General features: G+C 39.0%; 1 protein-coding gene across 1 annotated transcript in view; it reads right to left on the reverse strand.

Annotated features, from left to right (window-relative positions):
* FYB2 (FYN binding protein 2) overlaps window positions 1-19,245 on the reverse strand; it is a 90,726-nt gene that overhangs the window by 56,603 nt on the left and 14,878 nt on the right. The window contains 1 exon segment of the mRNA XM_065884147.1: window positions 549-649. Coding sequence (XP_065740219.1) covers window positions 549-649 — 101 coding nt within the window.

A 19,245-nucleotide genomic window follows, 5' to 3' on the forward strand; every position in this document is an offset into this window, starting at 1 on the left:
ATCTTGGCTGAGGGGGTCTCTTTTTTCACTGAAAGTTCTGAGCTTTGTCGGAAGACTTAACTCTGAACGAGTGGTCAGATCCTTTTAACGAATCCTCTGCTTCTATTCAGGCTAAACAAAAGGACCTCATTCCCACAGTCTCTTATCTCCCTCTCCACACACTGAGTTACCAGGGGACTTCAAGTCAGACACCACGAGAAAAGAGATGACGTTTCCATGGGAGGAGAAGGAAGAAAAAATGAATCGCCATATCTTGATTTGCCCTCCCACGTATCTACAAAAGGCAAAGCATCTAAGCAGATTGGTGAAGGAGAGAATAGAAGAGGGTAGAGAGAAGGCAGCACTAGGGCTGGGAGATAGCCTTGATGCCCAACTGGGTTTATTTATATTTTTAAGAGACTAGACAAGGAAAAAATAAAAGGAAATGTGATAGTAAAGCAACATGGCTGTGAATTTTTAAACTTAGAGTTAGCTGGGGGGAAAATACCATTTTGGACACATTTTCATTCCATACAGGGTTACAATATTAATTGGCTTAGCAGACTTACAATCAGCCATCTCTTTTGTGGTGCACAGGTTAATGGAGTTGCTGGAGTGTCTCAGACAGGAAATTGTTGCCTCAGAATTATGTGGTTCTTCAAATTCAGCACTGAGAAGTGTGGAGGAAAAAAGTTACTTAAAGCAAAACATTTTTAAAACATATTTTCAAACTTTGGGTATTTTTTTCCTCATTAGAGAAGTAATATAAGTAAGTCTGGTCCATATGGTGACCTAAACAGACATGGAAGGCATTCCACCCCCACTTTAAATACAGAGGAATTCTGGATGAAGTATAACGATGCAAAGAATTATAACAAGAACCCATAACTAACCTAGAAATCAATAAGGTAAAATTCCCCAGGTGCCAGACATAAAGAGGAAACTTACAATTAAAGATATCAGTGAGAATTGCAGCCAAGGTACTCCATGGGAAATTGGGATCAAAGAAAGATCTCACTGATTGGGTGGCTGGGGATTTGATGGCTGGGGATTTAAGTTCAGTGTGAGCCACAGGCCTCATCTGAAAGGGAAGCTGGAACTGAGCTAAAAGAATAAGGTCCAGGGTCACAAAATGCCATCCCATCTCTAAAATTAATTCTAAAAAATAACTGTGCCCTCTCCCGGGGAGCAAACAGGGAAGTTTACTATCTGACCAGGGCCACTGGAGCTCAAAGAGTCACCCACGAGAAGGCAGAAACTCTACAACCCAGCACCGAGTAGGTGTTCTAGATGCATACAATCTGTGTATTTCTGAGACACAAAGCCAAAACTGCTACTTGGAATCCACCCCCAAACTGCCTTGTAAAGGAAGTCTGAAATCGTTCTGTAAACATGCTCCCACACCCATGGCACCTATGGTTTCCAAAGGAAACAACTCCCACTCAAAACAAGTGTATAATGAAAAAGTGCAAATCACACAAGGAGATGAACCACCATAGATGGTTCTTTTCAGTAGATGTAACGAATGGGAGAATTAAATATTAGAATGATATGAAAGTGACATTAAAATAAGCATGTTTTAAGTTTCAAAGAAATAACGTGAGGAATAAAAGCCATTAGGAAAAACAATAGAGTGTGAAAAAAATATAGATTTGGGGGCAGGATAGGAGTTATGGAAATCATAAATATAGTTTTTTTTAAATTAATTTTTAAATTGAGGTATAACTGATGTACAATATTACATAAGTTTCAGGTGTACAGCACAGTGATTCACAATTTTTAAAGGTTATATTCCATTTATAGTTATGATAAAATATTGGCTATATTCCGTGTTGTACTATATATCCTCATAGCTTATTTATTTTATACACAGTAGTTTGTATCTCTTAATCCCCTACCCCTATCTTGCTCCTTTCCACTTCTCTCTCTCCACTGGTGACCACTATTTTGTTCTCTATATCTGTGAATTTACTTCTTTTTTGTTATATTCACTAGTTTTATTTTTTAGATTCCACATTTAAGTGATTACATACAGTATTTGTCTTTCTCTGCCTAGCTTATTTCACTTAGCATCATACCCTCCAAGTCCATCCATGTTATTGCAAATGGCAATATTTCATTAAATATAGTTTTTGAAATAAAAATGTAGAAGTTGAAAAGTAGACTAGACACAGCAGAAGAGAGAACTGGTGAATTAGTTAGACCTGAGGAAGTCACCTAGCATGTAGCACAGAGAGATTAAGAGATGGAAAGTATTAAAAGAGAGCTCACAGTAGGGAGGATAGAATGAGAAAGTCCGATCTATATATACAAGGGATTCTAAGAGCAAAAAAGAAAGAAGATGATGAAAGGGAGCCAATATTCAAACGATAATAGCTAAGATATTAATATTGAAAAGGGAAATAAATCTATCTATTGAAGCAGCTTTAATAATAAATCCACAGGTATACAGTTTTTAATAAATCAGAACAAGTGAAAGAAAAAAAATGTAAAAGTTGTGTGAGAGAAAAGACAGATTATCTACAAAGGAATGGCAGTCAGACTGGCAATGGACTTCTCATTAGCAACAACAGATGCTGGGGATTGTGGATATCTTAAGGCAATGAGTTAAGATAGCTGTCAATGTAAAATCCTCTCCAGATGTACTATCATTCAAGGGCAAGAGAGAAACAAAGACATTTTCAGAGTACAGATACGTGTACTTACTGCTCGCAGATCCTTGCTGAAAACATCGAATGAAACTGAACTAGTAATGAAATATCATATAAGAAACAATGGTGATCAAAGAAATTAATAAAGCTATTGGTAAATCTAAATAAATACTGACTGTAAAAAATAACTAATTGGGCTTCCCTGGTGGCGCAGTGGTTGAGAGTCCGCCTGCCGATGCAGGGGACGCGGGTTCGTGCCCCGGTCTGGGAAGATCCCACATGCCGCGGAGCGGCTAGGCCCGTGAGCCATGGCCGCTGAGCCTGTGCGTCCGGAGCCTGTGCTCCACAACGGGAGAGGCCACAACAGTGAGAGGCCCGCGTACAGCACAAAAAAAAAAAAAAAAAAAAAAAACTAATTTGTAGAAGTTTAAGAATAAAATAGACTTAAAATACTAAATAATAATATGGAAGATTGTGAAAGAGGGCTATGGGAGTTATTCTCAGGTATTATTTAGGAGCAGGATAGAGATTTTGATTATCATTAGACTTGGTTAATTATGGATGCCTTTAATTGTAATTACTAAAAGGAACAGAAATAGAATATTTAACTTCTCAACTGGTAGAAGGAAAATATTCAATGAGAAAGCTTAAATATTAAATAAGAAGGCAGAAAAGGAAAAAAATGCATGTAAGGGAATTGCATAGTAAATTTAAAACATAAAATATAATGGGAAAAAGTCCAAATCGATCAAGAATCACAATAAATGTACATAGATTAGTCTACTCCAATAAAAATGGAGAGTATCTGACAGGACGTTGTAAAAATCTTGCTAACGCAGCTCAAAACCACCAGGCAAACCAAAGCTCCCATATCAATGTATGGAGAAAGAGATGCAAAACAAACTATCCAAAAGAAAGCTTAAGTAGGTATATTAATATTAGACCATACTTTAGCATGACTCATCAAGAAAATGAGAGAAGTTACACAAACGGGCATGCACACACACACATACGTAAATCACAGATACAAAAGGGGACAAAACTAAAGTTAGTTTTAGATTTTCAGAAATCTAAGAAAATGTTGAGATCAGCTCTCTGCCAATAAATTTGAAAATTTAGGGAAATTTGGCAAATTAATAGGGAAATATAAAATTACCACAGTGACTGAAGAAGAACTAGAAAGACAGATAGGCCAATAAACCATCAAAGGGCTTGAATCAATAGTACACACACCCACCTCCACACTCGGGTCACCTCTCTCCTTTTCGTCTGCTAAGTAGTTTTATGGGAAACTTTTAGCAAAGTTTCAGGGGATAGAAAAACAGAAAAGCTACCCTGCTCATTTTCAGAGGATAGTGTAATTTTGATATGAAAACCACAAAATGACCAAACAATAAAGCTCAATTTTACTTAAGAAATTTTAGCCCAAACTCACTAAATACTAAATAAATGAATTAGTCAGTATTAAAATTAACTCAAGAATGACTAAAATTTATTCCAAGACTTCCATGATGGCTCAACATCAGAAAATCTATCTGATGCAAATTATTGCAATTAATCACATTGAAACAGTAAGAGAGGAGAAAAACCCAGATTATTTTAATAGATGCAAAAAAGCATTTCACATAGATAACTCTCTTAACTAGATTAAATACTAACAAATAGCACACTTAATGGCAAAGTGTAATAAACTTCAGCTGATATGTAAACTCTGTTGGGAACTCCTGAAATAGGAAAAAAAACAAATCCATAGAAAATTGGACAAAAGGATATGATAGACATCGCAGAAGAGAAAAAAGGAATAGTTTATAGAAGTAAATATGCAACCTTATAGTCAACAGGGAAATGGAGTGAAGACAATGAGAATTTGGTTCATATCCAACAATTCAGCAAGAATCCCCAAATTGGAAAATAACATCACATTTGGCAAGAACATGGAGAAACAGAAACTCTTTACACGGGTATGAGAGTATGAATTGACACAGCCATTTTGGGAGACAATTTTTCAATATCTAGTAAAACTGAAGTTCCTTATTTACTATTGTTTAGCAATTCTACTTTAGGTAAATAACCTAGTGAAACTTGCTTATATTCACCTGGAAATACATGAGGATTGCAGTACCATTGGAAAAGGTGAAAATATAAAACAATCTAAATGTCCCTCAGTAAGAAAATACACAAATTGTGATACATTCATATGATGAAACATATACAATATGCAATTATAATGAATAAACTAGACATACGTGCATCATCATAGAATATGAAAACAGCTTTGAAAAAATTCAAGTTTCAGAAGGATAAAATGAGATGCTGTTTATACAAAACTATAAAATCCTGTATCTTTAACAGATATCTGAGTTTGTAGCTGAAGAATAAGAAATACCCTAAATGGATTCACTCCAACATTCACAGTTGGAGTTGCCTCCAACTGGGAAGAAAGAATGAGAAATGGGACTAGGGAATGAAACAAAGGGGACTTCAACTGTATCCACAGCAAATGAAAAATCACTTCTTCACCCCAACTGTGGATAGGAGAGAGAGAGAAAAAAAAAATCACCCATAATTCTCCCACCTTCACACTAGTAAGCTCTTTGCATTTTGGTATTCTTCTTGATTTTCCCCATATTCTTATAGTTGTTATAGACAATGAAAAGGTTGGAGTTTGCTTTACTTTTTTCCCTCTATTTATTTTATAAGCATATTCCACCAACTGTTTTCCCATCTATGTTTGACCACTTTGAATATTTCAGGTTTTTTTTTTCACAATCTCTGTAATATTTTAAAAGACGTATATGAGTAGTTCATTTTGCTGAAGAGGAAAAATATGAACTCTGATGCACCAGTAATTTCTCCCCTCATCATTTTGTTCCCCTCCCCCTCCATGAAATAATCCAGAGAAACGTTCTTAAATTATAGACTATGCCATATACCTTATGCTCCAATGGCCTAACAATCTCAACGTGTCTACGGTAAATTAACTTTATTAATAAGAAACAATTTGCGGAAATATTGAAAGAAGATGTGTAATCAATTTCTGGGACTATTTTTGTCAGAAATGAATAAATATCTGACTTCAGATGATCTGAAAGAATTTCAAGAGAATGTAAAAAAAAAGTCATCTTTTAGATCAACTGTCTTTGTAGAGACGCAGTCCCAGGATTAATGTTGAAAGGGAAAAAAGATATTGTACGTGTATTTAAACTTCCCTTTTTGTTACCTGAGGATGTCTTTTATCTTTTTCCTGGTCCATTAAAACGAGATCTGAGGGGCTTCCCTGGTGGCGCAGTGGTTGAGAGTCCGCCTGCCGATGCAGGGGACATGGGTTCGTGCCCTGGTCCGGGAGGATCCCACATGCTGTGGAGCAGCTAGGCCCGTGAGCCATGGCCTCTGAGCCTGTGCCTCCGGAGCCTGTGCTCCGCAATGGGAGAGGCCACAACAGTGAGAGGCCCGCATACCGCAAAAAAAAAAACAAAAAAAACAGATCTGAGATCTACCTTGACTTAATACAACATGGGTCAATATAATGAACTTGGATTGCTGGGAAGAAATAACTCTATAATTTAAATACATCTATGCTTCAATTTCATTGTTTCCACATTTATTAAAACATTCATGTCTCCAGGACTTCAGACGTTATTGGGAGGTAACACAGAATTACGGACAAACTCGGAGCTTGGGGTCAGACTTATGAATTTGAGTCCTATCTCTTCCATTTTCTAGTTTTAAAGTATTGAGTAAATACCTTAAATCCCCAGTTTCCTACTCTATACAACAGTAATAATAAAATCTACTTTAAAGGTACATTATAGATATTGAATGAAATATTTGCCCTCTGTATATAGGCATCTCACCAAAATTGGGCTAGTAATTTTATTATATTATAAAAATTACAGTATTTTATAAAAGAAGTGTTGAGGTTTGCATTTTGGAAAGTTCCTTTTATTACTGGCATAGCATCAGTTTCTATCTTTTCTGACTTTCTTATAGAAAACCTCTAGTAATTTAAATATTACATAATAAAACATGAATGTTTCTTAATGATATCTTCAACAATATCCATGTTCCTGGAGAAACAAGAGCTCCATAAATGCAATGGAAATGTTACAGATGATTTACAAAAGCGGGTATTTTCTAATTGTGTTTGGACGCTTGGAAACCTATCTTCAAAATAGATTTTTGAAAAACTAGGGGTCTCTCTGGCTAAAACACAGACTTGTGACCTCCCCTTGTGGTTGTTTCCACTTGCCATGTCCACCCCTGGGCTACCGCCTTCCTTTGGAGAAAATAATTCATCAACCTCTGTATCAGACTGTACATGCTAGGGAAGCAGCTCACGCAGCTCATTCAAACATCTGCTCATTTGGTCAAACAGAGAAATTGTTCATGACAGGATTAGGTGCTATTTGTTGAGGGTTTACCACGTGTTGGGCACTGTACCTAGATTCATCCCATCCACCTCTCATTGGTCGTGTGGCCTCGAACAGTTAGCTCCTCTGAGTCTTCATTTCTTCATAGGGTCATTGGCAGTTTGATGGGCGAATAACTGAGTTAACATGTGAAAATGCCTGACGGGTACGTTTCCTTTCTCATCTTCTCCTGTGCCATACTGCATGAGGGTGAGTTGAAAAGTTTCAATGCGACAGTTCTGGAAAATCTAAAGAGCTTGCATTAAAGTAGAACGATTGAGACTCGAACAGCAAAACCAGTGAGGCTTTTGCATTTGTTTTATTAGGGGTGTGGACCTAAGTTGAAAAATCCAGCTTCTTCCACTTATGTCAATGGCCCACATGTTCTGGAAACAGGAAGAACACTTGTAGCTTAGCCAGCAGCTGTTCTCTGTGATATTCCACAGGTTCCTGGTGACAAGGAAGGATGAGACCATCCGATTTCTCAATTACTCAAAGTCCCAAACTGGGAAAGTTCCTGTTTCCAACAAATACTTCTTGTAAGACTACTCTCCCCATAGGCTTTTCACTTAAGAAATTCTTGAATGAAAGAATTAACTCTTGGGCTTCCCTGGTGGTGCAGTGGTTGAGAGTCTGCCTGCCGATGCAGAGGACACGGGTTCGTGCCCCGGTCTGGGAAGATCCCACATGCCGCGGAGTGACTAGGCCCGTGAGCCATGGCTGCTGAGCCTGCGCGACCGGAGCCTGTGCTCCGCAGCGGGAGAGGCCACAACAGTGAGAGGCCCACATACCACAAAAAAAAAAAAAAAAAAAAAAAAAAAAAAGAATTAACTCTTGAATCAAATAACTGATAATTAGACTTTAAAAAATGGCATCCATTCTATCTAAAATCGATCTCAAAATGCATTCATGTCAGGTTCACAAAAATGCACGAGAAATTTTAAAGGATTTTTTTTTCTCATAAGCTATTCCAACCTCTGTCTTCTACATATAAGATAGTTGTTAAAGACGAAGCCGGGGCTTCCCTGGTGGCGCAGTGGTTGAGAGTCCGCCTGCCGATGCAGGGGACATGGGTTCGTGCCCCAGTCCGGGAAGATCCCACATGCCATGGCAGCGGCTGGGCCCGTGAGCCATGGCCCCTGAGCCTGCGCGTCCGGAGCCTGTGCTCCACAATGCGAGAGGCCACAGCAGTGAGAGGCCCGCGTATCGCAAAAAAAAAAAAAAAAAAAAGACGAAGCCGTTGAGCAGAATGCTTATAAGGAGACACAGGCTATGGAAAGAGAGGTGTGGGGTTGAATCTCAGCTTTACTTGGCTGTGATCCTGGATTGGTAATTGGACCCAAGTCACTTCTTCCTTTAATCCTCTTTTTTATGAGGATGAGGTGACGTACATTATGCTGTGCTTAGTGCAGTGCTTGGCACAAAGAGTTCACTACTTCCACTTGCACTACTACGTTTACTACCACTTCCACCTCTACACACATCGACCACTTGGACTTCAACTTCTACCACCTCTACCACCAGTTCTCCCACTTCTACCATTTTTACAGAACACACACACACCTCTGCATACACATCTTTGTATATCATGCCTATATTTTATGAATCATATATATGCTTATGCATATACACATGTATACACGTGTTTGTATGCAGGCCTAATTCTACTATTGCATGTTTCATAACCTTACGGATTCTACTATGACGTCTACAACCAACAGCAACAACAAACAACATATACAAGGCCTCCAATGTCATACAGCCCTGGGAAGTATGTATTTCGTTGTTTCCGATTCATGAACGGATAACCCAATTCTTTCTATAAAGAGCCATAAAAGTATGATGACTGGGATGGTTAATTTTATGTGGCCACAGAGTGTCCTGATAAATATTACTTCTGATGTGTCTGGAGGGTGTTTCTGGAGGAAGTCAGCATTTGCATCAGTGGGCTCAGCAGAGCAGATTGCCCTCCCTAATGTGAGTAGGCATCATGCAGTCCACTGAGGGTCTGAATAGAACAAAGGCAGAAGCAAAGAATTCGCTCAATTTTTCCTGCCTCACTTATTGAGCTGGGACATGTCAACTCATCTTCTCCTGCCTTGGACTAGGATTTACACCATTGGCTCCCCTGGTTCTCAGGCTGTTGGACTTGGAATTACACCACTGGCTTTCCTGCTTACAGATGGCAGATCATGGGACTTCTTAGCCTCAATAACTGTGTAAGCCATTTCCTCATCCTTCTTTTTTTTTTTTTTTTTAACTTATTTATTTATTTCTTGGCTGTATTGGGTCTTCATTGCTGCACATGGGCTTTCTCTAGTTGCGGTGAGCGGGGGCTACTCTTCGCCACAGTGCGCGGGCTTCTCATTGTGGTGGCTTCTCTTGTTGCGGAGCACAGGCTCTAGGCGTGTGGGCTTCAGTAGTTGTGGCACGCAGCTTCAGTAGTTGTGGCACGCGGGTTCAGTAGTTGTGGTGCACGGGCTTAGTTGCTCCGTGGCATGTGGGATCTTCCTGGACCAGGGCTCGAACCCGTGTCCCCTGCATTGGCATGCAGATTCTTAACCACTGTGCCACCAGAGAAGTCCCTAATTCCTCATATTTAATGATTAAATATTATATATGTAATATATACAATATAATATGTAATATATAAGTATATAAAATATATGTGCTACTACTGGTTCTATTTCTCTGGAGAACCCTGACTAATACAATGGCCAAGTAAATGTTATTAAAGTGATCCCAGTTTCGGGAGTATTACTAACTCTGAAGCTACTTTGTCAAACTCATTCAAAAGAAGGGCATGTCAACAATAATGATAGCTAATAATTATTACACACTTACTAGTGCCAGGCACTGTTTCAAGTATACGTATCAATTTGTTTGATTCTCATTTGCACCTATGAAGATACTGTCATTCTTTCCACGTTCAGATGAGAAAACTGAGGCACAGTCCACGGTCACAGAGTAGTAAGCGGCAGAGCAGAGATTAGAAGCCAGATATCTGAGTCCAGAATCTGGGGTCCTAACCACTCTGCTGGAGCCCGTCTCGGAAAAAGGGAAGTGCCAGCTGAAGACAAACAGAGCAGGAGCAGCTCCACTGCAATGGAAGTCATCACAGGAGGAGGTCATTGGCACACACACAGCAGAGAGGCCCCCAGACGACAAAACAAACTATGAAGCAAAGCCATGATGAGAAACAATCACATGTGCTGAAGATGGGAAAGTACAGGAGATCTGAGATTTCCAGTCATTAACTCACACGCCCTCATTCCCCCTTTGACCAAACTCTATTCATGCTAACGTTATGTATGTTCTCTCCCTGAATCCTCTCAGTAGCACTATAAGGCATTTTACACATGTGGAAACTAAGGCTTGGAGATATTCAGTACTTGCCCAAGGTAGCACCATTGTGGGTCCAGAAACCAGGCCTTCTAATTCCTAGTCCATGCTCTTTTCCTCTAAACTACTAGTCACTCTAGAACCAAGGAGAAACTACAATGAAAATGATGAAGCCCAGGTTGATGGTGAAAGGAGCTAACAAGTGAGTTTGGGATGATATTTTTCAAAATATCATTAGGCTGATCCAATGGTTTCACAGATCAATTCCTCTATAAAATAGTCACTTATATTGGGAACATGTGAGAGGGAAGTTACTATACTTCCCTATGCCTGACATTATCATCTATAATAGAACAGTATTACTTAACCTGTATTTTGAGGTTAAGGCAGAATCTATGAAATCACTGCTGAACTTAGGAATGACTCTTTAAAAGCATCCTGACTTCTACTAATGCAACCATGAAAGCAATTTCTCAATAATCCAGCGGCAACTTCCACAGCATGAACAAAAGATGACCTCAAGCCCTCATTTTCATTGTTAAGCTCAAGCTTTAAAATATCTGAATTTCAAATTTCAGGGTGTCTGCTTTGAAGTGTGCCATCATATCTGAGAGCATTTGTTTTAAGAAGGAGAAGGCAAGGTCACCCTCTGAGCCGCTGGCAGACTTTCCTAGGAAAGTCAGACCAGCCTCCTGACTCCCAGCTGCTTCTTGTAGCCCTACACCTTGTTACAGACAAACCCTGCTACTTGAAACACACGACAAATCGCTACCATTTATCAAGTGTTTACAACATTGCTGGGTACTTTGTAGAATTATAGATATTTATCTCAATCCTCACAGCAACCCTAAAAGGTAGGATTTATTGATTTCTCCATTTTCCCATGTGAAGAAATAGGAGGCCCAGAGATATTAAATAACTCTCCTAAGATCACACAGAGACTATGGTGCTCAAAATATAAACCCAAGGCTATCTGACTTGACACCAAATTCTATGCTCTTAACCCCTTATAACACACTCCCTGGATCTTCTCGTTTTCAAGTATTGCTATGTCATTCGATTTAAACAAATTTTATGTAGTTGGTAAGAAAGAAGTATTCGATTCTCCCTCTGCTTTCAAAGAATTTATAATTTAGACAGGGAGGTGAACTACACCCAAAGATCGGAAACTAACAAAAAACAGACTGAATATAATAGAGTCGCAAGCTAAGAACCATCTAAGTCCATTCTATGATTCAGCCAGCATTTGTTGAACTGTTATTACATGCTACACTGCCTTGTATACACGCTACCACTATACATTCCAATTATGTCAAATTACCTGTGATTCCTGGACACACCAGGAGGTTTCCTGCCTCTGTGCTTTTGTATGTGTGGTTCCCCTGCTTGTAATGTCCTAACCTCCAATGTCCTTTTCACAAACTCCCACTTGTTCTTTAAAGCACTGAGTGTTATTTTCTCTGGTCTTTCTACAGTCTATTCTCCACACAGCAGCCAGGATGATCTTTTAAAAAGATAACTTACATCGACACATGAATGGATAAAGAAGATGTGGCAAATATATACAATGGAATATTACACAGCCATAAAAAGGAACGAAATTGAGTTACTTGTAGTGGATGGACCTAGAGTCTGTCATACAGAGTGAAGTAAGTCAGAAAGAGAAAAATAAATACCATATGCTAACACATATATATGGAATCTAAAAAAAATAAATGGTTCTGATGAACCTAGGGGCAGGACAGGAATAAAGATGCAGATGTAGAAAATGGACTTGAGAATACTGGGAGGGGGAAGGGTAAGCTGGGACAAAGTGAGAGAGTGGCATGGACATATATACATTACCAAGTGTAAAATAGATAGCTAGTGGAAAGCAGCCACATAGCACAGGGAGAGCAGCTTGGTGCTTTGTGACCACCTAGAGGGGTGGGATAGGGAGGGTGGGAGGGAGACACAAGAGGGGATATGGGGATGTATGTATACGTATGGCTGATTCACTTTCTTATAAAGCAGAAACTAACACACCATTGTAAAGCAATTATACTCCAATAAAGATGTTTAAAAAAATTTTTTTTAAAAGATAACAGACCTTGTCACAATTCTGCTTGCGACTCTTAATTAAAAACAACAACAGGGCTTCCCTGGTGGCGCAGTGGTTGAGAGTCTGCCTGCCGATGCAGGGGACAAGGGTTCATGCCCCGGTCCGGGAGGATCCCACATGCCGCGGAGCGGCTGGGCCCGTGAGCCATGGCCGCTGAGCCTGCGTGTCCAGAGCCTGTGCTCCGCAACGGGAGAGGCCACAACAATGAGTGGCCCATGTAACAAAAACAACAACAACAAAACCATCAAACGCTTCACCTTTACGATCTCATTCTTAGTAACCTCTCCAAACCCCTGTCCTGCCACCCTCTCCCTCCCTCATTACACTCTAAGCACACTGGCCTCCTTTCTGTTTTGCAAGGACACTATCCTCTCTCCTACCTCAAGGACTTTGCAAATACTGTTCCTTTCCTGGAATGCTCCTGTATGGCCAGCTGCCTCTCAACCATGTGGTCTCACCTTAGATGTGTGGACGAAGAAAGTCACCTGCCGTATCAGTAAAAAAAGGATGTTGCGGCCATCAGGCCACTGCACCCCGCCTCCCCCCCCACCACTTCCTGACTGTGCACCCTGAGGGGATTAAAGATGGAGAAAACAGGATTCTGGGCTTAGGTAAGTTAAGGTGCATATCAAAGGAACAATTTCAATGAACCCAGGCTCTTGCACCTTCCCATACAGAAAAGTGCTAAATTCATTCACTTGAGATTTTTGTTTTTCCTTTAATTAGTAGAAATATTTTGATGTTCAACTACCTGATGTTTGCAAAACTCTTCTATACCCTGGCTCTTCCATTACCTCTTTGGAACAGTCTCTCAGAGCTATCTGAGAGGCTGTCACCCTGGCTTCAGTCCTCAACAAGTCCACCAAATAAAACACAATTCTCAGCTTTTAGGTTGTGCTTTTTTTTTTTTTTCAGTCGACAGACATCACCTTCAAGAAAGTCCTTATCCTGCTACCTTTTCCCGAGAGCCCTCTTCCCCACCTGTTTCCGTCTACCATAATTCTTCGGTTTATACCGTTCTTAATAGTTGTCATAAATCTGTAAATTATTTCATTACTTTTATGAGTTTAATTCTGTCTCTTTTACTCTGGGGTCTTATACTGTATCACTCACTGCTGGGTCCCCAGTGACTAACACTACAGGCTCCAGTGATCTGGGTCCTCCTCTGATGCTCACAGAAATACTGAAAACTCCTACTAGATGGACAGGTAGATGATGTCATATCATTAATTTTTTCATTGAGCTCCTCTGTGCCAGGCACTGTTTTAGAATATAAAGGCAAATGAGAGACAAGGTCCTTGAACTCAAGACTCTCATGGTCTCAAATAACACAGAAAATAAATAACTAGAATAAACATTATCATTGGAAGCATTAATAAATACTAACAGAAGAATAAAGCAGCCTTATATATGGAATAGATAGTATCTTGGGGGAGGAAACATGAGCTATAGTCAGGGAGGCTGACATTTCAGCATTTATCATTACCTTACGTTATACCATCATTTGCATATTTATTTTTCTCCCCAGCCAAAATGTATGTGTCATGAGGGCAGAGACTTTTTTTGTTTTCTGTTGGATTACCAGCATCTAACTGATGTCTGGTACATACTTGGGGTGCAAAAAAGATTAATTGAATGAATGAACAATCGAACAAATCCTGCATGATCAGAAGGAGTCATCAGGTGAAGATCTAGGAAAAAACCACTCTATACAAAGGAAGAAGCAAGTATTTCTGCCTGGGAAGAACATGCTTGTTGTATCTGCAGAGAAGCCAAAAGGCCAGTGGGCTGAAGACAGTGAACAAGGGAAAGAGGAGGTTAGGAGAGGAGTAAAGAGCAGCCAGAATGACGGGACCTTCTTGGCCCTTGTAAAGAGTTTGGGATTTTTAAATTTTATTCTAAATGTAAAATGGAGGTGACGTTCTAAATGATTAGTTTGATTAAATAAATATCAATAGTTAATTCAACAAATAACACACAAGGGAATCCCAATAAGGTTAACAGCTGATCTCTCAGCAGAAACCCTACAAGCCAGAAGGGAGTGGCAGGACATACTGAAAATGATGAAGGAGAAAAGCCTGCAACCAAGACTACTCTACCCAGCAAGGATCTCATTCACATTTGATGGAGAAATTAAAACCTTTACAGACAAGCAAAAGCTGAGAGAGTTCAGCACCACCAAACCAGCTTTACAACAAATGCTAAAGGAACTTCTCTAGACACGAAACACAAGAGAAGGAAACGACCTATAGTAGCGAACCCAAAACAATATAGAAAATGGAAATAGGAACATACATATCGATAATTACCTTAAATGTAAATGGACTAAATGCTCCCACCAAAAGACACAGATTGGCTGAATGGATACAAAAACAAGACCTTTATATATGCTGTCTACAAGAGACCCACTTCAGACCTAGAGACACATACAGACTGAAAGTAAGGGGATGGAAAAAGATATTCCATGCAAATGGAAACCAAAAGAAAGCTGGAGTAGCAATTCTCATATCAGACAAAATAGACTTTAAAATAAGGACTATTAAAAGGGACAAAGAAGGACACTACATAATAATCAAGGGATCGATCCAAGAAGAAGATATAACAATTGTAAATATTTATGCACCCAACATAGGAGCACCTCAATACATAAGGCAAATACTAACAACCATAAAAGGGGAGATCAACAGTAACACATTCATAGTAGGGGACTTTAACACCCCACTTTCACCCATGGACAGATTATCCAAAATGAAAATAAATAAGGAAACACAAGCTTTAAATGATACATTAAACAAGATGGACTTAATTGATATTTATAGGACACTCCATCCAAAAACAACAGAATACACATTTTTCTCAAGTGCTCATGGAACATTCTCCAGGATAGATCATATCTTGGGTCACAAATCAAGCCTTGGTAAATTTAAGAAAACTGAAATTGTATCAAGTATCTTTTCTGACCACAACGCCATGAGACTAGATATCAATTATAGGAAAAGATCTGTAAAAAATACAAACACATGGAGGTTAAACAATACACTACTTAATAATGAAGTGATCACTGAAGAAATCAAAGAGGAAATAAAAGAATACCTAGAAACAAATGACAATAGAGACACAACGACCCAAAACCTATGGGATGCAGCAAAAGCAGTTCTAAGGGGGAAGTTTATAGCAATACAAGCCCACCTTAAGAAGCAGGAAACATCTCGAATAAACAACCTAACCTTGCACCTCAAGCAATTAGAGAAAGAAGAACAAAAAAACCCCAAAGCTAGCAGAAGGAAAGAAATCATAAAAATCAGATCAGAAATAAATGAAAAAGAAATGAAGGAGATGATAGCAAAGATCAATAAAACTAAAAGCTGGTTCTTTGAGAAGATAAACAAAATAGATAAACTGTTAGCCAGACTCATCAAGAAAAAAAGGGAGAAGACTCAAATCAATAGAATTAGAAATGAAAAAGGAGAAGTAACAACTGACACTGCAGAAATAAAAAAAATCATGAGAGATTACTACAAGCAACTCTATGCCAATAAAATGGACAATCTGGAAGAAATGGACAAATTCTTAGAAATGCACAACCTGCCAAGACTGAATCAGGAAGAAATAGGAAAATATGAACAGGCCAATCACAAGCACTGAAATTGAAACTGTGATTAAAAACCTTCCAACAAACAAAAGCCCAGGACCAGATGGCTTCACAGGTGAATTCTATCAAACGTTTAGAGAAGAGCTAACACCTATCCTTCTCGAACTCTTCCAAAATATAGCAGAGGGAGGAACACTCCCAAATTCCTTCTACGAGGCCACCATCACCTTGATACCAAAACCAGACAAGGATGTCACAAAGAAAGAAAACTACAGGCCAATATCACTGATGAACATAGATGCAAAAATCCTCAACAAAATACTAGCAAACAGAATCCAACAGCACATTAAAAGGATCATACACCATGATCAAGTGGGGTTTATTCCAGGAATGCAAGGATTCTTCAATATATGCAAATCTATCAATGTGATAAACCATATTAACAAATTGAAGGAGAAAAACCATATGATCATCTCAATAGATGCAGAGAAAGCTTTCGACAAAATTCAACACCCATTTATGATAAAAACCCTGCAGAAAGTAGGCATAGAGGGAACTGTCCTCAACATAATAAAGGCCATATATGACAAGCCCACAGCAAACATCATCCTCAATGGTGAAAAACTGAAAGCATTTCCACTAAGATCAGGAACAAGACAAGGTTGCCCACTCTCACCACTCTTATTCAACATAGTTTTGGAAGTTTTAGCCACAGCAATCAGAGAAGAAAAGGAAATAAAAGGAATCCACATCGGAAAAGAAGAAGTAAAGCTGTCACTGTTTGCAGATGACATGATACTATACATAGAGAATCCTAAAGATGCTACCAGAAAACTACTAGAGCTAATCAATGAATTTGGTAAAGTAGCAGGATACAAAATTAATGCACAGAAATCTCTGGCATTCCTATATACTAATGATGAAAAATCTGAAAGTGAAATCAAGAAAACACTTCCATTTACCATTGCAACAAAAAGAATAAAATATCTAGGAATAAACCTACCTAAGGAGACGAAAGACCTGTATGCAGAAAATTATAAGACACTGATGAAAGAAATTAAAGATGATACAAATAGATGGAGAGATATACCATGTTCTTGGATGGGAAGAATCAACAGTGTGAAAATGACTCTACTACCCAAAGCAATCTACAGATTCAATGCAATCCCTATCAAACTACCACTGGCATTTTTCACAGAACTAGAACAAAAAATTTCGCAATTTGTATGGAAACACAAAAGACCCCGAATAGCCAAAGCAATCTTGAGAACGAAAAAAGGAGCTGGAGGAATCAGGCTCCCTGACTTCGGACTATATTACAAAGCAACAGTAATCAAGACAGTATGGTACTGGCACAAGAACAGAAAGATAGATCAGTGGAACAGGATAGAAAGCCCAGAGATAAACCCACGCACATATGGACACCTTATCTTTGATAAAGGAGGCAGGAATGTACAGTGGAGAAAGGACAGCCTCTTCAATAAATGGTGCTGGGAAAACTGGACAGGTACATGTAAAAGTATGAGATTAGATCACTCCCTAACACCATACACAAAAATAAGCTCAAAATGGATTAAAGACCTAAATGTAAGGCCAGAAACTATCAAACACTTAGAAGAAAACATAGGAAGAACACTCTATGACATAAATCACAGCAAGATCCTTTCTGACCCACCTCCTAGAGTAATGGAAATAAAAACAAAAATAAACAAATGGGACCTAATGAAACTTCAAAGCTTTTGCACAGCAAAGGAAACCATAACCAAGACCAAAAGACAACCCTCAGAATGGGAGAAAACATTTGCAAATGAAGCAACTGACAAAGGATTATCTCCAAAATTTACAAGCAGCTCATGCAGCTCAATAACAAAAAAACAAACAACCCCATCCAAAAATGGGCAGAAGACCTAAATAGACATTTCTCCAAAGAAGATATACAGAATGCCAACAAACACATGAAAGAATGCTCAACATCATTAATCATTAGAGAAATGCAAATCAAAACTACAATGAGATATCATCTCACACCAGTCAGAATGGCCATCATCAAAAAATCTATAAACAATAAATGCTGGAGAGGATGTGGAGAAAAGGGGACACTCTTGCACTGCTGGTGGGAATGTGAAATGGTTCAGCCACTATGGAGAACAGTATGGAGGTTCCTTAAAAAACTACAAATAGAATTACCATATGACCCAGCAATCCCACTACTGGGCATATACCCTGAGAAAACCAAAATTCAAAAAGAGTCATGTACCAAAATGTTCATTGCAGCTCTATTTACAATAGCCCGGAGATGGAAACAACCTAAGCGCCCATCATCGGATGAATGGATAAAGAAGATGTGGCACATATACACAATGGAATATTACTCAGCCTTAAAAAGAAATGAAATTGAGCTATTTGTAATGAGATGGATAGACCTAGAGTCTGTCATACAGAGTGAAGTAAGTCAGAAAGAAAAAGACAAATACTGTATGCTAACACATATATATGGAATTTAAGGGGAAAAAATGTCATGAAGAACCTAGGGGTAAGACAGGAATAAAGACGCAGACCTACTGGAGAACGGACTTGAGGATATGGGGAGGGGAAGGGTGAGTTTTGACAGGGCGAGAGAGAGTCATGGACATATACACACTAACAAACGTAGTAAGGTATATAGCTGGGGGGGAGCCGCCGCAAGGCACAGGGATATTAGCTCGGTGCTTTGTGACAGCCTGGAAGGGTGGGATGGGGAGAGTGGGAGGGAGGGAGACGCAAGAGGGAAGACATATGGGAACATATGTATATGTATAGCTGATTCACTTTGTTATAAAGCAGAAACTAACACACCATTGTAAAGCAATTATACCCCAATAAAGATGTTTAAAAAAAAAATAGTTAATTCAGAGTGTAATGGGTCCGCAGAAGAGAGGGAAGAGAGGAAAGAGGGCTAAAATAATAAGGACAAGCTTGTTGGCGGAGTGTCACTTGCTGGATGCTAGACTAAAAAGGAGAAGAGAAAAGAGAGGATTTCATGTAAATCCACATCTTCATACGGCAGGAACCCTTACATGATGCACAAGGGCAAATGAAGAGGTCAGATCATCCTCATCATTCGGCTTTGTTTAAATTAGGATATGATATTGCATGTACGATCAATGCAAAATATGCAGATAGAGTCTTGGA

The sequence above is a fragment of the Phocoena phocoena genome, chromosome 1, assembly GCF_963924675.1.
Source record: "Phocoena phocoena chromosome 1, mPhoPho1.1, whole genome shotgun sequence".
Taxonomy (NCBI): Eukaryota; Metazoa; Chordata; class Mammalia; order Artiodactyla; family Phocoenidae; genus Phocoena; species Phocoena phocoena.